The sequence below is a fragment of the Scaptodrosophila lebanonensis genome, unplaced genomic scaffold, assembly GCF_003285725.1.
Source record: "Scaptodrosophila lebanonensis strain 11010-0011.00,11010-0021.00 unplaced genomic scaffold, SlebRS2 tig00000024-arrow-pilon, whole genome shotgun sequence".
Classification (NCBI taxonomy): domain Eukaryota; kingdom Metazoa; phylum Arthropoda; class Insecta; order Diptera; family Drosophilidae; genus Scaptodrosophila; species Scaptodrosophila lebanonensis.
The window spans coordinates 3,584,051-3,610,536 of record NW_022060538.1 but is presented as its reverse complement, the minus strand read 5'-3'; the positions used below and the strand labels follow the sequence as shown (position 1 = coordinate 3,610,536).

Genomic DNA, 26,486 nt, shown 5'->3' with positions numbered 1-26,486 from the left:
ACCCTTAAACAACTCGTTTGGGGTGCGAAGGATACTATAAAAATAAGCACCGCCCCTTTGAAATGCTAACAACTGTTGCCTACACCATCATACCAGAGCTTCTGTACCGCAGTTGTGTAGCAGGCAGAACTCAAGCGACTGCACTAACTAAGCAGCTGATGTAAAAGCTCAAAAACAATAATATTGGCCTTCTTCCGAGGAAGTGGCAGCATTGGCATTGCATGGCCAATTGGGGACCAGTTAAAAACGCGATGGTCCCCAGGTAAGACGCGTCACCTGATTGTGCGGCTTCGAAACTCAGTGTGAGGGTTTGCAAATCGTTATGAGCGCGTGCGTTCGCATTTATATACATATGCGTGTGTGTGCGAACTGTGAAAGTAAAAATTAAAATAAATTAAATTAGCAACAAACACAATAACCAAACCCAAACCAGCCGCTGAACCGCACCAAAGTGTGCGCTATTTTGTTGCCCTGTGAGTGTATGTGTGTGTGTGTTAGCCTATAGTGAGAAATTCCAAGAACAAACTGCTCCAAAGATGTCAAACAATCAGCGTAGAGTGCGTACCATTGATTACGTCGCACTACAAGGCAGACGACTGCCGCCATCGTCGCCAACATCGCCGCCGCTATCTATAAATCAGCAACAAGAAGACCCCACAACAGCTCCGGTGACGACGACAGTAACAGCAGAAGCAGCAGCAGCAGCAGCAAAACCAACAACAACAAACACGCAGCTGCCTGTGCTGTGTCGCGAGCTTAGTGTAGACGATGATGTTGCAAGGTTTGTTTAAATATTTAATGATAAAATAATTATAAATTCATCAAGCAATCTCAACAACACAGCAGCCGGCATTGTGAAATGTTCAAAAAGGGTTTCTTCAAAACCACCACCCCCATCATGGTTTAAAAGCAGCCATTGATAAGTTAGTGTGTTAGTGTTGGTGTTTTAGTTCCACCGTGTGTTTGTAGTTGTATCTGTGTGTGTGGTGTGTGTTTATAAGTGAGAGCACTAATGCCTTGGCTGCTTTCCTCTCGCGCATTTCACAATTTTATTGTAAAAACGTAAACAACGTGTTTTTAATTTATTTCTTTTTGTTGCATTGGCGTTTTCCCTTTTTGGTCGTTTGCTTTCGTGCCCAACGAACCCGGCTCCCATTTGCTCCCCCCTTTACGAAATTGCAAGGCAGCAGCAAAAATTGAAAAACGTTACCTGAAATTTAACACTTTCGGGCACAACAGAAAAAATGGCAATCAAGAAATTAAAGCACAGATAGTTACACACATACATACATACGCTGCAGCGCAATTATGTTCCTACATATGTTTCCATACATATCTACACAAGTTTGTCTGTATACAGTGGTACACGACCCATTGGCTGCAGCTTAAAATTGTGATGAAATCCGCAAGTCAATCATTCAATCAAAATTGTGCTGAAGCCTAAGTGAAGTGTATCAATCAGTCAATCATTCCACCAGTCTATAAGTCAATCACTTGCCAACTCGAACAGCCAATCAAAATGGTGATGAAATCCGTCAGAGTATCTGTACATCATGCCATCAGTCCACAAATCTATTTAACAATCAATTCTAATTCAATCGCACCATTTTTCTATTCGTTTTTCAATACATTGATCAATCAGTCAATCATTTTATGAATCTCTTAGTATACTAATTTAGTAATACATACGCTGTCAATAAATTACTAAATGAACCTGCCTATCTATCATGCACTATAATATTCATTTTTTGTGCTATCTAGGTACAACGAATCCGATCTCTATTATAAATTATATGTTTTAGCTTTAATATATTTCACAGATATCAAGTAACTAGCCGATGTATTTTTGTCAAAAACTGAGCTTAAATCCAAGTCGTTACTTTCCGTTTCTGTGCGCTTAGCATTGATCGTTCACTAAAATCCTTAAGTATAAAAAAAGGAGAGAGCTCTGACATGTTAACATGTAATTGAAATCCTGTAGCTTTTCTCTTATGTGAAAAAATTTGTTAACAGCTTTATTTGTGAATTGTAATCGTCTGTCACATGAATGGCCACAATGGGATTATGTTGAAAGCTCAGTGAAATGAGATCGAACCTACTGTACGTATTTGATGTGTCTGTGTAGAGTCGTTCAACATTTATCATAGCGTTTTCAGTTTACTTTTTTGTTATTTTGGCTGCGCGCGTTCCTTTCAAGATATGGCTGATAACGCCGACTTTTGCCTGATAAGACATAAGGTATACTCACACCCGTACACACATGGCTAATATACTTACATATGGATGTATGTATGTAGGTATACCGTTCATTTGTGACTTTTGGCATTGATTCGCATGGTGTGCTTATTCATGCATTTCCTCTTTTTGCTTTTGCGTGTATCTAAAAATTTTCCGAATTGTGTGTTGCGTGAGGCATGTTTCCATAGAAATTTTCGCACGGCTAATTCAAATATTCGCATGAAACTGTGCTCGGATATAATCGTAAATTTTAGTGCTTTGACAGTTTTAGTCAGTCTCGTCAGTATCGCCACCTGCCCACCACCCATTGAATCTTAAGTGAAATTAATTTGCTTGATTTGTTCTTCTTTTCTGTTGTCGCCATCGTCGTCGTTGTTTTTTCAGTCTCAGTCGCGTTGTCATCGCATTCTGGGGCTTTTTGATACCAGTTTGTTATGGATCGCGGGGCCAATGGCGGGAGCTATTGAAATGCCTCTTCAAGTTAAAACGCGTTTAATACGTGCGCTCGTACATTCCGTTTTGTAACCTCTTTCGTTATTCGTTATACATGCGGCAACAACGTCAACGTCAACATCAACATGAACGCCAACGAAAGCACCGACAACAAATTTTGTTTTGAAATCAAATTCGCTTTCTTCTCAAATTTCCAGCTACGCGACTAACTGCTACTTTACTCACAGCTTTTCACGTTGTCAAAGAACCAAATGAATGAAATTCCTTCCCGAAGGTCTTGGGTTGTCACAAACAGACAGACAAAGTGAGGCCATGCGGCATCGGTGTGGCCGCTCACGTAGACCTCACTCGCAAGTGTGAAAGATTGAGTTTGCCGCATTTCTCTGCTGCTCAAGAGCTTGTAAACAAGCGCCGAAACTACGCTGAACAATCAAACTTTAAATTCGACCTTTACGAATGAAACTAAGTTTAAAATAAAATTAAATGCAGTACCTTAAAAGTTTGCAACGAGCTATTGTTATTTGGGTATTTTTTTGTGCACACGAAGAGCCACTTTTTTGAATGACTCAGCAAAAAGGCTCAAATTACAAATCAACAGAAGGGGCGTAGAACTTTAGCTACAAGTATAAAAGTTGAAAAGTAAATGTAGTGATTTAATTACTTACTTGAAAATGTCTGTTCAGCTGAAGCCCTAATGCCTGAGATAGAAAGTTTTGGTCAAGCGATATTTTGACTTTAATTTTTAATTTATTTCTACTGGATATTTATATTGCTATCCATAATTTAAAAATTTCAGTGCATCCTTTTCCACAATATTCTATCTGACGCAAATAAGCTCCTTAGGTGCTTATACAAGCCTGTCAATGGCTGCTGAAATTTTAGTGCAATGAAATATTCATTCAATATTCAATGTGAGGGCGCATTATTTGCCAAAGATTATTTATCGATTCGATTAACATCCGGGTAAAATTTGATCAGACTATTTTTGGTTCTATTGTATGAACATACATATATTATATCGGCCAATTCAATTGAGATTTTCATTTAAGTAAAAGATTGCCTGCTCAAGTAAATAATAAATACAGTTTATTGAAAAGTATTTTTCAAGCATAATGGTTGATTCTAAATGTATAGTATTACAAATAATATTTTTGAAGTTTTAAAATAGTAAATAGTCGCTAATAATAAACGTTTCGTCGAAGAAGAAGATATACTAGATCATGAATCAGATTAAGTTGAAGATATCAAATTAAAGTGCATAATGAAATCATATTGATGTGGACCCAAAGGCACTGTTTGTTCTGTAAGTCAGTCAATAAATGGATAGATAATTATAATGTTAATACAGAAATATAGAAAAATTGATTTATTTGCGTTTCTTTATCAACTTGATGTTAGGTCGATTGATAGATTTCATATAAAGGAAGCAGGGAAAGCGGAAGCTGTAAATACTCGCTCATCGATTTTTTTAACCGCACACTTTTTGGCTAATCAGGCAGGGACCCAATAATTGATAAGCAGCGGAATGTCAGGCGGCCAAATAATCGCAAATACATATGTATATACATATATACATTTATAGCCAAATATATTTCCGCGTGTGTTTGTCCACTAACACATGCAAATAAAGCGCAAACACACGCTTATTAATGCCAACTATATAGAAATTCTCATTGGGGTACGTACTATACTCGTACATATATTTCCATCCATCGCGCCGTAGACATTAAACAGAGAATTATGATTTTTTAAAAATACGAACTCAGATGTTTACAAACACATCGGAATGTGAACAAGTGCGTACGGATGTATATAATTGTATAAATAGTTGAAATTTAAGAATGTTTTTCTTCGACTAGTTTGTCGGAACTGAATATGAAACATACGTTTTTTTGTAAATTATTTGGATAGATAAATGACTTATTAGCTTTCGGTAAATTGAAAATCATGGCATACTCGTGCTTCTGAATATAAATAATCATGTTCAAATGATTAATAATTCATTGTTCTTAAAAGGGCGTGCAAGAGCTCTTTCGCTATTTGTCTGAAAGACAAAACATATGACAAAACCCTTTACATCAAAACCGAAATGTTTGCTGAGTTCTGTCGAATATCATAAAAGAATCGAGTACCATTTAATGTTTTTAAATTTCCACTGCTCCTAAATGCATTTGAAAACCAAACGTATTGATTTGCATATTATGTGATTTATTTTATTGCAATTGCAATTTCAATTGCAAACATTTAATGGAACCTTCAAAAGGTTTATTTATTGGTGACGTTTATAGAATATAGAACAATTACTCAAACGCCCTATTAATAAATCTTGTGTGCGTCAATATCACATTTTCGTACTTCTGCAGGGCTTTGCATAGCCACATTCAAACTGTTTGCTACTCTACCTTAGGAATACAAGTATTTCCCACGTCAACAAGTCGCAGTAATCCTCGCATTTCTTCACTATAGTATTATGATTCATACGGCATGTGCACGTGAGCTGTTTTTTGCGGCACTTTGTTCCTAAAGTGGTTGAGTAGCAATATTTACTTTAGTGCTTTGCATTTAGCGCCACTTCTTATTTATCGTCTTCCGCTATAAAATTATCTATTACCTCTCTTCAGCGTTGTTTGCATTTCTCCAAAACTAAAGATAAAAACAACGAGTTAAGCAAATGTGTTGAAAATTGCATACACTAAGATGGAAAAATGGTGAAAAGATGATCGAAGTGATGCTAGAGCAATATAAATAGATCTATTCAGATAAGGGATAAGCCAGCATAAGAAATTTTAAATAACATATTTTGAATGAATTAGTGTTAGAGATCGACAGTGCCTTTAGTGTGCTTTGGCACAAACAGACATCTAATTAAATATTTCAAATTTAAAATATTTAACGCTCGTTTTTTAAAAATATGAATTAATAATAACTATTGAATAACTAGAAGGCAGCATTATAAATGTTGCGTTGCAAAGATTGCTATTGAAAAGATTCGGTATTACATTTGGAATCAAGGTCATTGTAAACCAAACTTCTATTCCAATTATATTGCTTAATAACATAAATTAACTAAAAATGCGTATACGCTTCGTTGGCCATAAACTTTTATTAGTTATAAATATCCCTCTGCCCACTAGGCTTAACTTATGTACGTGTGATAAACGGACCACCACGTTGTGGTGTTTTTGCAGCATCCGCACATATATACATACATTTGAGTAGTATATACACCTGCATATACTGGCAGTTGCTTAGCGGTATTACTTGTATTAATATCAGCGACACACATAATAAAATGTAATATTTTAAATGAACTGTTGCTGTAATTATAGTAGAGAGCACAAACAGCAGAAAACGAGAGAGAAGGTTACCGTCAAGCAGGCATGACTGTAAAATACCCTGCACGTGGAAAAACACTTCCACCGCTGCGTGACTGTATGTGCATCAGAAGAAGAAGAATGGAACTGCTTAAATTAAATAGGACAGATTACATACCAAGATTACATTGTATTTCTCTGGTCACGCAGTTGAAAAATATATTTAGTTATGGAGTCGGATATGCTTCCATTTGACGGTTACATTTAAAACATTTGTACAAACATAATAATACATTGGATTTACCCGTCGGCTGCAGGGTATGAAAAGCAATGAATCGTTAACATTAACGTTAACATCATTACGTTCCACAAAAACGCCACAGCCGGCGATGAAACGTTTCTCTGCTCTGCGCCACCCACTGTAAGTGGGATCTGTGCGCTCACCATACGCCGCTCTCTGTTTGCTCTCTTGCTCTCTCCTGGAGCACGCAATTGTGTGTGCGTGTGGGGGACAATTTGTTGGCATTTTTTGCGCTCCACTCAACAATTAGTTGGTCGCGCTTGGCTGTGCGCTGCAGTCGACTGTTGTCGGCATTTCGACATCGTGTTTATAGTATATATAGTATAGGTATCGGCTGACTATATAGTATTCGCAGTTCAGTTGCCCGCTACTGCTAGGGGTACACTTTTCTTGTCATATTTTTGTTGAAGTGCTAATAAATTGAATAGCAGTCACCGCGTTTCGATTCGCACGACAATAGCCGCGTCAAGTGTTTGGAGCTCTGGCTTGAATTCCATTTCGCGTTCAATCGCGTCTGTTTGCATTACGAAATTATGAAAGTGGGGAGCGATTTAGAAGCCTTTGAACCTTGGGTAGCTATCCAACAATAGCCCAACTAAGTCAATAGATAAAGAAATAAATTCAAAATTAATAGCCAGTGTCCGTGTCCGACTCATCGCTCGTTCGCTTGCGCGCCTCCCGTCTAAAGTTCTACATTATTATAATTATTTGTCTGCTGTTGCCGATGCCGCTTCTTCTTCTTGCTCGTCATTTCGTATTATTTATTGTCGCAGTCTCAACGTGCAACATGTGGGGCTCTCTGGGCGTGTGTTTTCCTTCTATTTATTTGTACTTAAAATGTGCATAAATTTTGCCAGTGTTACACGCATTTATAATGTAAATTGTATCAGTGAAATATGTATCTCGTGTTTTTTAAAGTGCATATACGTATGTGACGATTTGAAATCGTAAAACCCCTTGCTGGCGCATAAAGTACAGTTCAATTATCAGCAGCAAGCAATAGAATTTTATCGTTCAGTTACTGTGCCGCGCTCAACAGTTTTAAAGCCATAGTTCAACTGTGATGCTTGGACCGTCTGTTTTCTAAAAACAGATAAAAAATTGCTAAAATTCAATACAACAGAATGCGACGCAAAAAGTAAGTTTATTATGGATTAACCCATTAATTAGCAAATAAATAATTCGGTAATTTAGGTACCAATTCAAAATGGTTTCATAAAAGGCCTCATAAAATAATAGATAATGTTATTAATCCATATTATACGTATCCATATGGCCTCAACTACAATTCTATTTAGACCGTATTGTTGAGTATCGAGAGTAGGGGCTGGTTTTCATAGCTAGAGCGCTATTGCCCATTTTAACATTTTGTGGATTTCAATACGTTTGCTGAAATTACGATTTTTCAAAATTTAATATGAAATATCCACTCTCAAAAAATATATATATAGTAACTGCATGACAATATATCTGATGAATAGGAAATAATTTTTGATGCTGTTTCTAATTAATAAACAATAATAATTAAGTTGATATCGCTTTTATCATGAATATTGATTCAGGAATTCATTTCAAACTTACTTAAAATGCAGTCTAATATTTAATCTTCTCTTATTATATCTTCTGTGAATGTTTATATCTTATCTTCTTACATAAATCGCACTTATGGGTGGAGGGCTATCCAACCTCTTAGGACTTTGTATATGAGAAATCCAAGTGTTAGTTGGTTGAAATTCCAATAGAGTCTGATGAAATAGCTGATGAACACAAAATTTAATGGGCGGGGGTGTAGTGTTGGTCGGCACACGCGTCAATCACATTACAGTTGTCAATTATTATTTTATTTAGTATCATAATGCCGTGATCTGCAGCTGTATAAATCAAATCTGGGCAGAAATTAAAGCATAATTATAGGCGTGACAGCCGGCTGTCTGAGGCAAATAGGCGAAACGAGATAAGATAGGATAGCACCATGAGTTAAAGGGCCGTTATCGGCTGCACGCCCACCGCCAGTCCACCTGCCCGCCCACCACCTGCACCGACGGGCATTAGAGTGAGTTTTTTTATTGTTTGCATAGCTTATCGGCGATTAATGAAACAATTAGGGCAGACCCATGGACTATCACGTTCGAATGCATGCTGTCTGCTGACCGAAATGAATAGATATAGAGCCATATAAAAACGATGCATATTATTTTTACTTGCAGAGTGGAGTTTCGCGTCAAGCAGACGCCCTCGCGACCCGTGCAGATGTCCAATTATCGCACTGCAGCAGTTGATGAGGACATTGATACGCTGCACCCGGACGATGAGTTGGCCGCACACTATGAGGAGCTTGGCACAACGCCCCCTCGTACACGACTCAAGATCAAGAATCGCGACTGGAATCGTTCGCAGAAGGCCCACGGATCGGCCGCTGTATCTGTGTAAGTATCATTATAGATTTATAACTAGGAACAGAAACCAAAGCTCCAAAAGATATCGTCGAATTCAAAGGCAAAACAAATGCCTCTGTTGGTTTGATAATGTAACAAGTGATTAGATTTCAACTCAGTCCAACCCCAACAATGTTATCTGTATCTATGTAAGCTTACAAAAGTAAGATATAGTTAATATCAAAGTATTTTGTGAGGGTTTTTCAAAAAGATTGAGAGGTGTATAAGTAGTGATATCTTTTCCAACGATCTTTCAAAGTCCTCGAATTACGTGTTTATTGAGATCGAATTTACGTCCGTAGCCTTGTTAGAGAGCAGGAATAAGTCGAGCAAGTACAGTAGATTCAGCAGCAATTCGACATTTTTTTGGGCTTGCGACAGTTACTTATTGATATAGTGATTGGTGGCCAAGCATAGAACCAATTGGGCCCACACCCTTCTCGCACTTAAGCTAGTGTTAATTGGCGTTTCGTACGACACGCTCCAGCCTCTGTTACTTTGCGAATTTTAGTTTGGCAATAGGCGAGAAAAATTTACTCGACAACCACATCTACCGGTTCCCTTTTTATTGACCCCGCCAAAAGTTAAACAAGTTAATAAAATAGAATAAACAAAAATGGAAAAAAATCGTAGATTCATGATGCAGTCCTAAAACAATGCTGTAAGAGTGGTCATAAAAAAATGTCAAACTGTCTTATGGCCAAAGGTGCAAGGCGATTTACAATAAAATAATAATAAATAAAACGTATGTACATTGAGGATTCGTCTGTATTGCTTAAGATCCCTTTACAATTGGCCTAAGACAGTTAAACTCGTCGTGAGGACTCCGAAGCACTAACCGAATGTAATTGCAAAATTGCAGTAACAAATTCAAAGAATTACGGGATTTATGGAGAATGGTTTGAGTCTATATAAGAGTCGAGCCCACTCTATTATAAGTAGAATTCCTTTCTTGCTTTAAACCTGGCTTTGGTTTACTGTTTTGACATTTTGTTTGTCGTTTCAATTGCAGGGAGTGGGTTTTCGCTATGGTTATGTATGTAGAATCTAATGCTTCGCCTTTTATAGCTCAACGGATGTGGGAGGCACTGGAGCAGGTGGTAGTGGCACGTCCAAGAAGGGCATGTCGCGTATGGCGCGCTCTCGGGTGCTCCGGCGGAACACCATGGACTGTGCACTGCTCAACGAGATGTTTGTGAACGACGAAAGCAAGCGGACGGACAAACGACTGCAGTCCCTATTGCGCGACTCGGAGCGCGAGTTGAAGAACTCGTTGGCCGGCGGTGTGGTGGTACAACCTCGAGTTTCCAGCTTTCATGAGGGTGCACATCCGCTGGAGTCGCTCGACAAGATAATGCCGCTCAATTCGGAAGTTCCAGAGTTGACAGCGTCTACAACGCCGCTACGCCTTGCCTCCAAAGTAGTGGAGAGTTGCAGTCGCTATCGCTGTGTCTCCTCCCGACCCATTGGCTGTCGTTCCTCGGCGCCACCACAAGCTTTTACCCCACAGCTTCCGATACGCGGCGATGGCAAACAGACGCCGGGTCTGACGAAGCGACGCGACTTTCATGAGACATTTGCCAATCTTATAAAACTGGGCAGTGTCGATAGGCAGGACGCTAAGCTATCGCAGGAGGAGCACACCTGGCAGACGGAGCTAAAGGATCTCATTTGGCTGGAGCTGCAGGCCTGGCAAGCGGATCGCACGGTCGAGCAGCAGGACAAGTATTTGTTCGAGGCGCGGCAGGGCGTCTCCGATTTGCTCACACAGATCATAAGCTACAAATTCAAACCGCGCTACCGGCGCGAGCTTAGTCAACTAAGTCTGGACAGCGGCATACACTCGGAGGCCAGTTCCAATGCTAGTTGTAAGTAAAGAACATCTCTAGTCTGACCAGATTTACTAATTTTTTGATCGCTTGCAGCTCCTCTGCCCACCAAAATTTGTCAGGGCTGCATGTCTCTCTACTGCAAGGATTGCATGGAACAACAGGAGTTTGCCTTACGTGAAGTTGAGGATCTGCTGACGCGCCTAGAAGCTGTTGAGGCTTTGTATCCCTCCTCACAGGCGATGGGTTCGCTGCATCCCATATACAAATCGCAAAGCTTCGTGGGTCGCATAAAGTCCATGTGCTTGTGGTATAACATAACTAAGCAGAACAAATTGAAGCTCAGCATTCTGGGCAAGATACTGGCACGGTAATTGAAAAAATGCACTCCGTTGGAAAGGACTCTTATATTTGATTTTGTCCACAGCCTTCAGGGGGAGAAGTTCTCATGGCCAGTGCAAACGTCCTACATAGGTACGGATAGTGGCAATTCGTCTGCATCGGGCGTGGAGAATGAGGATCTTATGGCCAGCTCAATTGACTCTGCGAAGCCTCCCAGTGTAGTGAGTAATGGACAACGTAAGGCCTCGGGTGCTACGCCCTGCCCTAGCGTGCGTTTTCTCCTGAACGATGCGACCCACCAGCCGGGCGAGTCGTCCAGCAGCAACGAGTGAGTAAATTAAAATCATAATTATTTAACCTGATACATAATCTGCCCACAATATTCGAAGATCTACCTCGACCGAGATAAGTCAGATGTCTAATGACTGTCCGCACTCGCATCTGCGGAAGGGTTCCATGCATGACATCAACATTTTCAGTGTGGAACCGCTAGGAACCTTCGGCAATGACTGCAATGGCGAGCAGTCGTCAGCGCTGTACCGAAAGTTCATTGAGAATGTGTTGAAGTCAAGAGGCTTGGCGAAGTCTTTGGCATTCCTGCACAAGCTTCACAATGTGGTGCTGTATAAGGCGCATATAGCACTGGAGAAACCGGGCACTGAAGACTTCGACTTTGATTTGGAGGCACTGGAGAAAGATGTGCCGCGCCTAGATCCAGAAATAAGTCACGAGCAGGTGGTCGAGCTACGCACTTATGGCTACTGGAGCGAGGAGGCGCAATCAATAAATTTGCCCTCGTACATTCCGACTTTTGTGTTCCTGAGCGGCATTCCCTTACAGTTCATGCATGAGTTCCTGCGCATGCGCCTCGAAACGCGACCCGTCAAGCCGAATCCCTTGAGTCTCGAGCAGCTCATGAAGGAGTTGCGCGAGGGTCTGACACTGGCCCTGACCCATCGTGAGCGCTACCAGCGACACATCACCACAGCACTGGTGGAGAACGAGACAGAGTTGGGCAACTACATCAGCATACTGAATCACTATGACGCCACAGTGCGCAAGGTGTTTGAACTGTATCTGGACTACATTGATCAGCTGGTGCTGGTGGCCGTGCCAGAGACAAATCAAAAGTCGGTGCTAGAGAAGGAGTGGATGTTCACCAAGCTCATCAGCCCCATGATCAAAGGCATGCACACGTTGGCTTCCCAAAAGTTTTGCTGCATTATTAGCAAGCTGTTGCGCAACATCTCATCGCGTCTGGTGCAGCGCTCTACTGAGCTGGATCAGCAGATAGCTGTGACAGCGAAAAACAACGATTCCGAGGAGCTTAAGTGGCAGCTGCTCACCATTTGTCGAGAGACGCAGTCGCTGCTTACCGTGGAGCGGGAGCGTTCCATCAAGGTGCTCTTCTTTGCCAAAACCTTTTGCCGTGATGTCGAGACTACAGATTTCCATCGTGAGCACTACGAACACGATGTGGCTAATCATCAGCATGATTTCATCTGCTCAGACGTGAAGGCAGCCTTCAAGCTGCTTCAGCAGGATGTGCTTGAGGTGCGCAACAAGCTGACAGAGATAATTGAAGGTGTGCAGGAGCGCTGCTGTATGGAGAACATGCGCGACTTGGACGAGCAGGATCGTCTGGCGGTGTTATCGCGTACTCGCGAAATTCTACACCAAGGCTACAAATTTGGCTTCGAGTACCATAAGGATGTGATACGATTATTCGAGCAGCGAATCATGGACCATAAAGACAGCTCGTATACGGTAGATCTGGCGCTAGGCATCATTGCATACGCCAAGATGTGGATGCGCTTTGTAATGGAGCGTTGTGAACGCGGACGCGGCATGCGACCGCGTTGGGCCTCTCAGGGCCTCGAGTTTCTTATTCTCGCCTGCGATCTTCAGATCACACAGCATTTGGACGATCGTTCCGTAAGTGAAAGCCACAAAGCTAGATCAAATCAAAGCTGTTGAATTTCAAACTAGCTAGTAATGTAAATTAAAAACTATTGTCCAAATTCTTCATATCTGGGTCTCTATAGTATATTTTGAAAGCAGCAGCATAGATGGATCTTGGATTAGATTTGATTTAATCAATGCATTTTTCCCAATCTTACAGTTCGAGGAACTGAAACAGCAAATGGATCGGTGTATTTCGCACGTGATTGGTATTACGTCGGAGCCGGAGAAAATGGCGCGGAAGAAGGCCTCGCCACGGACGCGAAAAACCTCGTCGCCAGCCACTAGTCGCTCACGCACACCCACACGCACGCCCATGTCGGCTGGTGTGATTGTCAATCCGAACACGCCACCGCTGCAATCACCACAGTACAACAAACTTCTGCATCCGCAGTTCAGTCTGAAGGAGGAGATGCTTCAACAATCCGGGAGCTATGGTCCTACAGACACCCCCGACTATGTGGAGGCGCCGCACAGCAATGGCAGCAATGGCGAGCTACGGCTGGTAGTGCCGCAGACTCCAACGTCGTCGGCGTCTAGTACGAAGAGCAGCACGCCAGCCACAGCGGGATATGAGGAGTCAACACCATTGGCGTTGCGTCAGGAGCGCGTACGGGACGCTGTCAATCGACTGGACATGGATCTGGAGGAGCGCAGACGCGAGCGACGACTTATCGGTCAGGTGAAGGTGAATGCCTGTGATAAGGTGCAAATTCGAGCTCGCAGCGTACACTTCCGCTGGCATCGCGGCATCAAGATTGGTCAGGGGCGCTTCGGTAAGGTCTACACAGCTGTAAACAACAACACGGGCGAGCTAATGGCCATGAAGGAGATCGCCATACAGCCGGGAGAGACGCGTGCGCTCAAGAATGTGGCCGAGGAGCTGAAGATTCTCGAGGGCATTAAGCACAAGAATCTGGTACGCTACTACGGAATAGAGGTGCATCGCGAGGAGCTGCTTATCTTCATGGAGCTCTGCTCTGAGGGCACTCTCGAGTCACTGGTGGAGCTGACTGGAGTGGGCTTGCCCGAGGGACTGTCCCGCCGTTTCACCGCGCAATTACTTTCCGGTGTGGCCGAGCTACACAAGCACGGCATCGTGCATCGCGACATCAAGACTGCAAACATCTTTCTGGTCGATGGCAGCAACAGTTTAAAATTGGGCGATTTTGGTTCGGCTGTAAAGATTCAGGCACACACCACAGTCCCAGGCGAACTGCAGGGCTACGTGGGTACCCAGGCGTACATGGCGCCCGAAATGTTTACGAAAACGAATAGCGATGGTCATGGTCGAGCAGCCGATATCTGGTCGGTGGGCTGTGTTGTCGTTGAAATGGCCTCAGGCAAGGTGAGCTGATTAGACTCGAAACAATAACTGGTTTATTAATTGTGCTTATCTTTACAGCGGCCGTGGGCACAGTTTGATTCTAATTTTCAAATTATGTTCAAAGTCGGCATGGGTGAGAAGCCCCAGGCACCGGAGAGCCTTTCGCAGGAGGGTCACGACTTTGTCGATCATTGTCTGCAGCATGATCCCAAAATGCGTCTCACGGCCATCGAGCTGCTGGAGCAAAACTTTTGCAAGGTGAGTCGAGAACAAGGCGAGCAAATATTTTAAATATAATAAAAGATTCCATTCAATTATGGAACTTAAGCAATTATGTTATTGGAATGAGAATAAACGAAGTAAAGTTAATAGCTCTTTATTATAATGTAGAGGAAAAGCTGCTATATAAATTAAATTATTGAATTCCACTGGTATCCACAATAACAATAAACAAATTTTAAAAAGTAATATGGAATGCTTAAGCTTGTAGGTAGTTTTCAAAAATCGGTGTTCGAAAAGAAATGTGATTTTTGACACTTACATAATACATATAAGACAATAAAGCCGGATTCAAACCAAAATTACTACCTACTATGATGAAACTTGGCAAACGATCACATAATCACTAAGTGGAAGTTTTGCAAAAATTTGTTTTAAATTCCAAGAGAAAGGGAGTTATGAAATGTCACTAATAGTGGGAGGGAAGAGAAACAGTTTGAAATACACTTGTACTTCCTACGCATACAACTATCGTCTTCGAGTTCTAGGTGATTGTCGAAACGAAGTTTGGGAAAATCCCATATAGAAGGAGATTGTGGGAAAGGGTGACTCAAAACAAGTAAAAAAGCTAAAGTCGGGTGTTCCGACTTTGAAATACTCTGTACATATGCTTACAATAATTATAGAAAATAAAAAAAATTAAGAAAATAAAAAAATTTTTGATCCATTTTACCTTTCTCGGTATTCGAACTCACGTAAATGGTGTATAATTGCACATTTACTTAGCAATTGCGTCTGTGTGAGTGTATGTATGCCTATGCACATCTATTCGTGTCTGTATAAAAATGTTAGCAGTCAACCAAACAGCAACATCAACAGCCGCGGGCAGCGCTTGAGCAACGCTGCAGCAGCAAATATATTTATGGCTATAACTTCTCTGTAAATCGGTCTATCATGCTAAAACTTGGCGTTCGGACACATAACAACTAACTGAAGGTATTTGCTAAGGTTAAGTTCGAAATTCCAAGAATTACGGGAGTTAGAGAAAATCGCGATTTGCATGGGAGAGGGGGGAGGGAGGGGAATTTCAAAATACACATTTTCTGCGTATTCACACAAGGCATCTGGGACTAAAATTGTGTGTTCCTAGGTCTTATAGTCTCCGAGATATAGGCGATTATACGAATGGAAAATCGGGAAAACCCCCATAGGGGGGAAGTGGGGGGAAAATAAAAAAAAAAAACAAACTCGTATAGCGTACACACATAAGGCATTGGTGTCTCTAGCTCTTATAGTCTCTGAGATCTAGGTGATCATACGGACGGACGGACAGACAGACAGACAGGGCTAGAATATATATACTTTGTGGGGTCTGCCACGCCTCCTTCTGCCTGTTACATTTTTTAGCTCGCGCAAACCTAATATACTCTTGTACATTTCATGTACAGAGTATAAAAATATAATAAACTTGAACAGTCTACACACATAAGGCATATGGCAAAGGTGTGCATTTGGTGTCTCTAGCTCTTATAGTCTCTGGGATCTAAGTGTTCATACGGACAGACAGACAGGGTTAAATGGACTGGTCTTGTCATGCTTGTTACATTTTTCACTTGTCCCAAATCTGCCATACTGTGCTGCCCTTCCGGTTCAGAGGATAAAAAGGAAACTAACGCCGTATTAATAAATTATTATTAGACTCTTAATGTTAACTTCATGTTAAAACTGTGCGAAACGGTTAATTGCTTAATTACTCTGCGCACATATTTTATTTTTCATTTTGCAATTAAAGCACCTTTTTACGAATAAGAAACATAGGATAGTATAGGTATTTCTTATATCCCATCTGGTGTTCAATAGATCCCAAATTATAACAATATTCCTGAAATTCTAATAATGGAAATGCTTCCTTCTTTACAGTACGGGCGAGATGAAGAGTGCGTCAGCGAACAGTTGCAGGTTCAGGCCCAGATGCGAGGCTCCTTTCGACGCAATGCGGCTCAAAGCTAACAAATGCCACTCGAAGAGCCCGTTGATGTTAACATATATGGGCTCATGTGTGCGTTGTAGAGCTGCAAAAAGAATCGATTCAAAATCGATCTAATCGATGTTTACAATCTTTGCTAAAAGTCGTTTTGTTTTTGGAAAATCAACTAATCGTATAAAGTCAAATGCATACTTGAATTGGCATATCATTACGTGAATGTGACGCTGATAATGTATGATCTCACCGAAAATGACTATAAAAATTAATGATGTTCACTTAACGATTAATCGATTTTATTTTCGAAAGAAGTACATCGATTATTTTGCAGCTCCACTACGAAGTACTATATGAGAGATGCCTATATTATATACTTAGGCAGCGTGTAGTTTTAATGTCGGACAATAAATAAACCACGTATATAAATTTAAATAATTTATGCACTTTTCATTTTATTTTCCACCTTGTTCAATTTGATCCATTTAAAATGATTCCGATTTTTGAACTCTTTAAGGGTAGATGGGATAAGCAGTTGAAATCGTTGGTACAGGCACTGTGGGTGCTGCCGTCGGGGGACCAAAAATGGTTGTCTCACCAGGTGCGGCACCTGAACCAGTAGCTGTTGGTGGCTGTGGGGGTGCTGTCGCAATGGTCGGTGCTTGGGCCTTGGCCAGTGGCGAGCACAAGAGGAAGCCGATGCACAGGCTAATTAGCAAAAAGAGGACTGAAACGATTTCCTCTTACACTATAATCACTTTTTGGCACTTTTTTTCAGAACCCATACTTACATTTCATGTTTACTGCTTGAATTGCGTTGGAAAACTATTAGCTAAGCTGCTTAACCGTTCGCCTTTTATAGTTGACGAGTTTCGATGCGTCGCAGTCCGTTTGGGTTGAAATTTAATTAAATTTGAAATTATAATCAAATGTGGCTGATTAGTTTTGCGCTGGCATTCCAAGTAATGCGTTTTATCAATTGGATTATGATAAAACCTTACTATGCGCAAGGCATCAGCAAATTTTCGCTCGTGCGGAGGTGATTACTCATTTTGTATTTAAGCCATCGCATGTTCTGGAAACAAGCAGGCCGACACAATATTTTATAGGTCAAGACTTCTTTATTCTTCTAAAGACAGCCATTAATCAATTTAGTAAAAGTTCGATAGCCACCAAATTGCTGTTTATTTATCAAAACAATTGGTATTGTCGCCCAGTTATTTGGGACTAACAAAGAAATAAAAATCTATTAGCTAGCTATTATTCCTATTCCTGTATAACGTCTTTGAAATAATTCGAATATGTTATTAAATATTTAGTTTGATTTAATTCTGGATCTCAACAATTAATTTGGTGAAACATAAACAACTCAATAGGTTTGACTAACTTTAGGAGACCACAAGAGCCATTAAGCATCTATACATTTATACGTCGATTATTTTATTAATTATAATTTTATTAAATCCCCAACTTGGTCATTACACTTTTAAGCTTTCAGTTGACAAACCAAACTTTAAGTTCCAATGCTCAACCATATGTCAGAGTTTATCAAAATTTAAGTATATTATTTTAATGGTTATTGAGAGATTGCCGCTTCTAAATGCAACAAGAAAACTTTTGAGTAGGATTTAAAGGGTCGATCGGCACGAAGATGTTAAATAATGAATTTCCTGTAGTTTTGAGTATAACTTTAAGGATAGTAAATAATTAAACAAACATCTAAATGATTATTTCCATTAATACTTATGAAGCGTTGGCCTATCACTGTTTTTCTTTCTTTTTTTTAATCCATTCCATTCGGAAGTCATTATGCTGGATAGTAACAGAACAGAGTGCCAATAGATTTTGGTGCCGATGGGTCAACAGCTTTTCTACATATACGTATTATTAAAATCTGGCTAGTTCTGTTTACCTGAAAGAGATAGCCAGCTTTTCTTCGCTTGCAACCTTCACAATCATGGAATATTTTTTTCCTTTTTAACTGCATTTATTTTGGTGATTATTTGCTTGATTATAAACTTCACATATATGGATTGAACAACAGTAAACATTTAAAAAAAATCAAACTTAACGGTAAACAACAACCTAGTAATAATTCACAGTCACTAAGATAAGTATCTTCATAATCAGTAAGTTAGTGACTTGGACATTGACTCAACAGTTTAAACAGATTAACATATACATAGATAGATAGATAGATAGTTAAATATTGTATACATATATAGCAACAATGAACACAGCAACTCTGATTAATTTAAGTTAAATTTTTCATAATGCATAACAAGCAGTTTTTCTTCATAACATTTTTAATTTTCACATATAGTTTTTCTAATGTACTAGTTTTTTTCCGTTTGTGTATAACATGCGATATATGTATGTATGCATAATAATATTTTGCATTTTTTATTATTAAATTTTGTTACATTTACTACGCACAAAGTTTTCTCTAACAATTTTGCCATTGAACAAACGTAGGTAGGTACATATTCATATATGAATGCATGTATGTATATAGTTTTTCTTGTTCTGAAATCTATAATTTTCGTATATAAATTTATTGATATGTATTGTTACTTTTCAAGTCTATATGCGTTAAATGATTTCCTTTGCAACATAGCGACATTGTACATCATGTATAGTATATATAGGTGTATATATATATATATATTCGTCCAAAAAGCATTTGGTATACTTCTTCTATTTGTAACAGAAACACCAAAATTGTTGCCAATATTTCAATTTCTAACATTTATAATTCTATGTTGTTTTTTATATATTTGTAAATCTCTGTAAGCAGCTACTACACACAAATAACGCGCATTAAATAATTTGTCAACAGCTATGTTTTTAGTTGTTGAAACAAGCAACGGAACAACAATAACAAAGCATTGGAAAACAGTTTTTGGGATTATTGATAACATTGATAAGCTGTGTATGTTGGTAACAGAAAAGTATTGCATATTTTCGCGCTGAGGCAAAAGCACAGTGCACACAGTGCTTGTAAAACTGTTCGAGTTAAATTCAATTAGGTAGCCTTTAAAAAGATTATTGCATATTTTTTTTGCTTAACTCAATAAACGCATACATTTATAATATATTTTTTTAACATCACTAATGTTTACGGTTAAAATTGCTCTAAAACATTTAATTGACTAGAGTGTGTGTTTTTATAATTTGTTTTCATTATACGAGTATAGACGTCCAGCAAATGATTTTTTTTTTGTTTCTCCATAACTTAATGAGTTTGCTTTATGATTGACATATAGGTGTGTACTTTTGGATTTATAGTAGCCCCAACGGTGGATAACATGAATATTAACTAATACATACAATTATCTTTCATTACAAGTGGACGCTAGTTAACTACAGAGTTACATTTAGTTTATATTTTATGGTTCATAAAGGTTGTTGCTAAGGTACTTTTGCTGATATGTATGTTCGTTATGTGTATACGTTACGTATACGTGATTTTATGTCAATTAATTCTCCAGCAGGTCGCGCATAATATCTAGAGAGTCCTGGAGGGACTTGGCATAGCGTGAGGCGCTTGTGTCTTCACAAGAGTAGAAAGCCGACACACAGAAAACGATCTGATCCGGGTGAGGATTATAGGAACAACCGTAGCCGCGTGGTGTGACGGGCCCATAGCCCATAAAGCTGTCCGTACTGCATGCCACCTACGATGAAGGAAGTGTAAAAAGCATTAGCCTGGCTACGACAAAGCCGCGAGGGAAACACTAGAAAACTGGCTTACGTTTGAAGCGTTTTTGTGCGTTCTGTGCGCTGGTGCTAGGCTATATAAGAATATATGTAGTTATTTGTGTTGCATAGATATGGAAAGGTGCAATGTGGCAAATGGTAAGTGCCAAGGTGACGGCAAGTGCTAAGTGGCCAGTGCAGAGTGGGGCAGAGAGACACAAGCAAATAATTGGTGGTACCTGACTAGTGGATAACAAGAAACACTGTGAAATCTTGTACGATTCATCGTTGAAGAGCTCATGCATTTCGCCCGTAACCTCGATGCTGGCTTCGCGCAGACCCAACAGTGGTATATCAATACCATGGCCCAGAATATTTTGAACCATGACCTCGGTTTGTCGCGCCACTGCGCAGCGAAAGAGCTCACGTAGATGTTCTTTCTGTTAAAATAAAGCAAATAGGTCAATAATTAAGGTAAAGGACATACAGTAGATTTTTAGCTTGTATTGCATTTATTTTATTTCATAACCACATGTTGAATGTTAAATTAAATAAAAAGTGGTCATAAGAAATGACGACCCAGACAATTTTATTCTGACCTGTTACCCTAGAACAGGTTAGAAAGTATATACTCACGCTATAAATGCTGAATTTGACTTTGCGCCCATCATCCTCATCTTCGCGATCGCTCTCCAGGGGCACATTGGGTCCTTCACCCTGGCACATGGCCTTGGCCCATTCCAAGGCCTCAGTGCTGGCAGCTCGTATGCAATCGACGCGACCCTACAAATAAATTATAAAATCACAACCAAAAAATGTTTAAATAAACAAGGGTTGCTTACTTGCAGGAAGCGTCTTGTGGAAGCACTCTCGTAAGTGGCAACCAGATGACCATAGAGTCTAGTGTGTACAGAAAGAGGATTAAGTAATAAATAAATAATCAGATATCGGCGTCTCCACTTACTTGTAGTAGGCCAGCTGCAGCGATAGCTGAATGTACACATCTGGACTGACCTGACAGGACTTGATGAAGTTTTTCCCATAGCCCATGTAACGATAGACATAAAAGTCGAGATCGTCAATAGCCCTGTAAATGAAAAGTGAACACAAATCATGAAGTTATGAAGCTGGATTGTGTGTTGTACAAAACACTCCATTCCGACTTATTGCTCGCTCATTTAATCATGTATATTGCTCGTTGCCAGGGAAACGCAAAGTATTTAATGAAGTTTATTTGTATCCTTCTCAAAAGCAATAACAGAGCTGCTAGATATTTACAAAGGAAAAACTCTGTATTTGATTTTGAGTACTTGAAAATTCTTACAATTTGTGTTAAATTATTTGCCTGTCGCATTATAAACGTAGAATGGGCGTTTTTCATTTCATTTTCATTAATTTGCCTCAAAGTCTATCTTTAATTTACGCCTTAAATTACAACTAAAATTGAATTCGCCTTCGCTAAAATTAAATAACTTCTATATACACGTTTAATAAATACTATATATATACTATATATATATACTATATATATATACTATACATATAAGTATATTGCATTTTTACTATTTATACTTTTTATTGAACTGCCGAGTCCTTTTCTTCCTTTTTGAGATTCGGTAGAAGTATTTTATAATTTTTTAGTCGGTTTGAATTGAACAAAGAAATAACTCAAATATTCAATGAAATAGTATTACAAACGTTAATTCCCTTTCCTTCAATAAGCCACACTACTTAATCGGAAAGAAAAAAGTTTGATTGCTTATGAAATAAGAGAACTGTAATGGACTTATTTTGTATATATTTATGGGTTACCTATCCACCGATCTGGATGCCTGTGCAAAGCGTTGCTGCACCTCAAAGCCCACATGCCATTCAAGACGTTCCGGTGGCGGCAAATGATGCTGCGGCAGGCCATTATCTTCGGTCTTATTATCCACAATGTGCTTGTAAATCTTCTCGAGCAGCTGCACCACAGCGATTCCCTCAGATGTTGAGTGTTCGTAGCACAGTCCCCAAGTCCCATCGGTGCAGATGATGAGCTGTGCCGTTTAAACACGATTAATGGGACGGACTATGTGAAGCCATGACAGGATCATGGCCACTCACCTGCATTGTTTTGTCGAACCAACGATTGCCGGAATTGTACTCGCTTCCGCCTCCATGTATCATTTCGTGAGCCATGTTCGTCTCGTCGCGTTCGCCAGCCATGTGGACTGAGGGGGTGGCGCCGCTAAAGCCGCGAGCATTGAAGTTGAGAGCCAGCGGCTCATCCAGACACAATACCACAAGCGCCGTTTCGATCAGCTCCAGATTGCGCTGATTGCGCTCATCGGAGGCGGCGAGAGCGGCACGATCTTGTGCCCAGCGTGTCCTTGGCTCGGCAGTGAGCAGACCAACAGGTGCCGGCTTGGCGGGCAGGCAAGGGGCATCGCTTAACACGTAAAGGATTTGCGAGGCAATTTCACTTTCCGAGAGCTTGCCACGATCGTTGGCCTGCAGGACCACGCAATACATTTGGTTGCGGCAGATCACGACCACATGATGATCCTGTTCAGGTAGGTGTTGCCGCTGTGGCAAGAACTGAGAATCGCGCTCCACGCCTGGGCGACGACAGGAGCCCAATAGACGATAGTACTGGGCCATGCATAGCGGCTGATTCTTCTCGCGTGAAGCGGCTCGCTCCAAAGGCAGCTGCCCGCTGTCCAGCATCTCTTTGTGCGCCAATATGCCATCGAGGAGGCGCGCCGCAAAGTGGGCCACATCGTGCACGGTCTTGAAGCGGTGTGGGGGAAGCACCATGCCAGGATTCGAGTTAATGGGCAAGGGTATACGCACATTCATGTACATATCGTTGAGCCAATAGTAGTAGGCCTGAATGGGAAAAATTACATGAAAATTGCATTACAAGCGTTATTTGTGGCTCTAGCGTTTTGTTGTTGTGCCAGAGTTGTTTTTGTTGCCGCGATTTCCGTTCCTTGTAGAACACAAACTCAATTAGCCGCGAGCCTTGAAAGTGCTATGGGTGTGGTCTTTGTGTTTTCTTCGAAATAATACGCACGTTGGCTTCTCTCTTTTTTTCGGGGGTTCATTAACAAAACGATTTTTATCAGCAACACCCGCCCAACATTCCCAACATTGCCGATAAGGCAGCGATCTTTGATCGATAAGGTGACAGATCTAATGTTGTGACAAGTGCACTATAAATAATGGCAGCGCGACATCGCTAAGAGCAGTACCACAGTTTCATCTACACCAAACGGATACCTGAGGACCGCACTGGAATAGCCAGCTACCTGATAAAAGATGAAAGGTAAGCAGACAGACACTGAAGCAAAGATCAACAATTATTTTCTTCAATGCGAACCCATTCCCGCCAATTCATTGCAGTGTTCGCTGCTCTAACCCTGCTCAGCCTGGCGGCTATGTCGCAGGCCTACATCAAGTACCAGCTACAGTGTACTCGCGACGAGGTGGGCATACGTTGGCCCAGTTATCACAGCCACTCCGAGTACTATGTGTGCGAGGGCGTCTATGGCAACCTGATGACGGTTCACTGTAGCCCCGGCGAGGTATTCACCTTTGTACTGCAACAGTGCGCTCCACCATCTCTGTATGTGCCTGCCCCACCACTTGACATGCTGCCCGCCGCAGCTGCTATCACCATGGAGAACGTTGAGGATGAGCCTGAAACCGGCTTTGGTCTTCTGGAAGAACTTGATGCGGGAAAGAAGGAACCTTCCCTCACATCATTAAATCACCACAACCACCAACTATCGAGACCTCTGACTCCAACTCAGCAGCAAATGGTCGACAGCGTGGAAGAGGAGCAACCCGAGGCTGAAAGCCAGGAGATTCCAGAGATATTTGCGGCACCAGAGCAATATCCCACACCCCCAACACCACCCACAGAGCCACCAACACCACCACTATTGTCAGAGCCTGTTATGAGGCCACCAGGTCCATCTGCGCCTAATGCTCCCGTGGCTCCACCAAAGGCACAAGCGGCTAAGAAGAATCCTACACCTCCCAAGGCTGGCAAGGCACCAACCCCAACAGCCAAGAAACCAGCACCACCAAGCAAGGTGGCTAAGAAGCCAGCACCACCCAGCAAGGTGGCTAAGAAGCCAGCACCACCCAGCAAGGTGGCCAAGAAGCCCGCGGCATAAACAAACCACATATTCGTACACACAAATGAGTTCAAATCGCCAGATATAGATCGGACAGTAACATATAAAGAGAAGTAGTATTCAAACAAGCGGAATTTCATGACCAAAAAACTCTAAATAACAGTCAATAAATAAACTATGTGCAATTGGCAATGACGTTGCAAATTATTTTTGGAAATTTTTAGACAGGCTTCAACGAAAATCATCCAAATATACATATGTACATATAGTATGTATATTTATAAGGAGATACCAACACGACCGTGACACCAACTGCTATCGGGCGATGTGTATCTAGAAACTGCCAAAATGAAAAATTGAATGCAACTGGTATTTGATTTTGTGACAAGAAGCTCGCACAGCTGCGTGCTTTTTTCAACAATGTACAATATGTTATGATACATCGATTTTTTTTAAAAAGCCACACACAAACAACATTAGTTGTTCACATTAGGCTTTCATCCGAAAAACATGGGAAACGTTGATACCTGTAGAAAGGCTTTTATCGCATCCTAGTTGAAATGTGAAGAACCTCAATACTTGGATACTTTTTAAGTGGGTGTACGATTTGTCTTCAATTGGTAATAAAGTCGCCTTTTTATCGTACGTATTGCATCGAATCCATATTAGATTTGATAAAATTGCTTAAGACTTTTTCATATACACTCATCTCTTAAATACTATGTGGCTAACTAGAGGTTGGGTGGGCATTAAGCGATTCCTCACCACGAAGAATACAATTGGAACTAACTAACCTAAGTAAATCGAACGAAAAGAATTACGCTGAAAATAACTGATGTTGTGATATCAAAAGCGTCGGACAAGTCTGGCCGCATACGAACGGAGTTCCAGTCAAAATAAATATAAACTAATCAGTAACTAGCTGTCTCCCAGCGTAACAATCTCAACAACTATTTGACAAAGATGAATGAGATTTAGCGCGTATACGAGGTCGGGCTGAAAAGTGATCCCTTTAGCCAAAAATACATTTTTTTTTTTAAACATCAAAGTTCTGCCTATAACGTTCCATTTACTTTTTAATAACTTGTAATAATATTTTAACATTTATACTTTCCACTCATATTCGATGGATTGCCACAGAAGAAAAATCTCGGTAAATAGTAAATAGTTCTTTCCACTCTATTTATCACACTTATTTCTGTCGAGTTCTGAGTCTCAGTTCTCCTAAATAAAAAAAAGGTCTTCAGTATTTTATAATTGACATAAAGAGTTCCCAATTTCATGTGAATTTTATTTGTAAATATTACTTTTTAATGATTCCACTGTGTGAAATCTTTGCTCATATGCAAACGGAAATTGGGAGGTCCAAATAATTATAAAATACTTCGTGTTTATTTTTGAAGCTCCCCGCGATGTTTATAGGAATGGGTGTTTTTGCAATGTTGCTCTAAGTTGCGAATACCCATATGATTTGTTTTAAAGAACATAGCTGTTTGGTCACAAAAAAAACCTTGCTTTGAGTGACAGCCGAAACATCCCGATAATTCTGATGTGCATCGCTATCTTGAGTTACGTTGACACCGACAATGAATTACTGTAGTTTTTTAAATTTTGTCCATCGTTGATATGATTTTTCCTTCAATTATGCTTCAAGCATGCGAGTAGTTGATTAATCGCCATTAACCTCATGGCAATAAATAGGCTTACCCCTAACTACCCTTGTCAGTGTCCGACACGTCGATTAAGTGTTCAATTGAAGAGAAAAGCTAATTTTTGCAACATGAAAGTTGGTAAGTGGTAGCGCAGATTCAGGATAACAAACGCAGGATACCATTTATTTTCCTGATTTGCAGCACTTCTTGTCCTCGCTGCGTTGGTGAGCGCCAGCAGCGCACAGACCTGTAGTCCGCCCGTCTACGAAGAAAACTTTACGCCCAATTGCAATAACGACCATAGAATCCGGCTGCCAAACTATTTGGATTCCACATCCTACTATTCTTGCGCCAACGGCTCCCCGGTCTCGATCAAATGCGAAACAGCCACTCCCTATTTCAGCTACGTATATCAGAGGTGTACTACCTGTGCCCAATATATACCAGCTGTTACGTGCTCAGGACTTACTATCAATGTCACGTGCTTTGCCATTAGTAGTTCCACTACAGGAGTAACAACAACAACAACAACCACCATTGCTCCTGACATCGGTCCGGACACTGCTCCCACCGCCGATCCAGACATTGCTCCTACCCCTCCCACTGA

General features: G+C 40.7%; 2 protein-coding genes across 3 annotated transcripts in view; one reads left to right on the top strand and one right to left on the bottom strand.

The window, feature by feature from the left end:
• Positions 1-315: 315 nt before the first annotated feature.
• On the top strand, positions 316-16,836 carry LOC115621183 (mitogen-activated protein kinase kinase kinase 4). Of its 2 annotated transcripts, none has more exons than XM_030514757.1 (9): positions 316-781; positions 8,514-8,732; positions 9,810-10,609; positions 10,667-10,940; positions 10,998-11,240; positions 11,302-12,847; positions 13,035-14,222; positions 14,280-14,459; positions 16,341-16,836. In XM_030514757.1, the coding sequence occupies exons 1-9, from the start codon at positions 537-539 to the stop codon at positions 16,428-16,430; spliced, it is 4,785 nt and encodes a 1,594-aa protein (XP_030370617.1). In that variant the 5' UTR covers positions 316-536; the 3' UTR covers positions 16,431-16,836. The 2 variants fall into 2 exon arrangements, with proteins under 2 accessions (XP_030370617.1, XP_030370618.1); XM_030514758.1 differs by lacking the exon at positions 316-781 and adding an exon at positions 7,119-7,444.
• A 2,332-nt stretch (positions 16,837-19,168) lies between these two features.
• LOC115621934 (choline O-acetyltransferase) overlaps positions 19,169-26,486 on the bottom strand; it is a gene marked incomplete at its 5' end in the record, with an annotated part of 42,659 nt that continues 35,341 nt past the window's right edge. Inside the window, 7 exons of the mRNA XM_030515781.1 lie at positions 19,169-20,078; positions 20,340-20,540; positions 20,737-20,883; positions 20,943-21,000; positions 21,065-21,187; positions 21,913-22,139; positions 22,207-22,971. Of these exons, the coding sequence (XP_030371641.1) occupies positions 19,881-20,078; positions 20,340-20,540; positions 20,737-20,883; positions 20,943-21,000; positions 21,065-21,187; positions 21,913-22,139; positions 22,207-22,971 (1,719 nt within the window). The remainder of the gene's footprint in view (positions 20,079-20,339; positions 20,541-20,736; positions 20,884-20,942; positions 21,001-21,064; positions 21,188-21,912; positions 22,140-22,206; positions 22,972-26,486) is intronic.

Bases quoted from the DNA above. Each gene is read 5' to 3' on its own strand.
- LOC115621183 (XM_030514757.1), top strand. From the start codon at position 537: ATGTCAAACAATCAGCGTAGAGTGCGTACCATTGATTACGTCGCACTA. The intron at 10,610-10,666 runs GTAAGTAAAGAA...GATCGCTTGCAG, and splicing joins GGCCAGTTCCAATGCTAGTT to CTCCTCTGCCCACCAAAATT. The intron at 11,241-11,301 runs GTGAGTAAATTA...CAATATTCGAAG, and splicing joins GAGTCGTCCAGCAGCAACGA to ATCTACCTCGACCGAGATAA.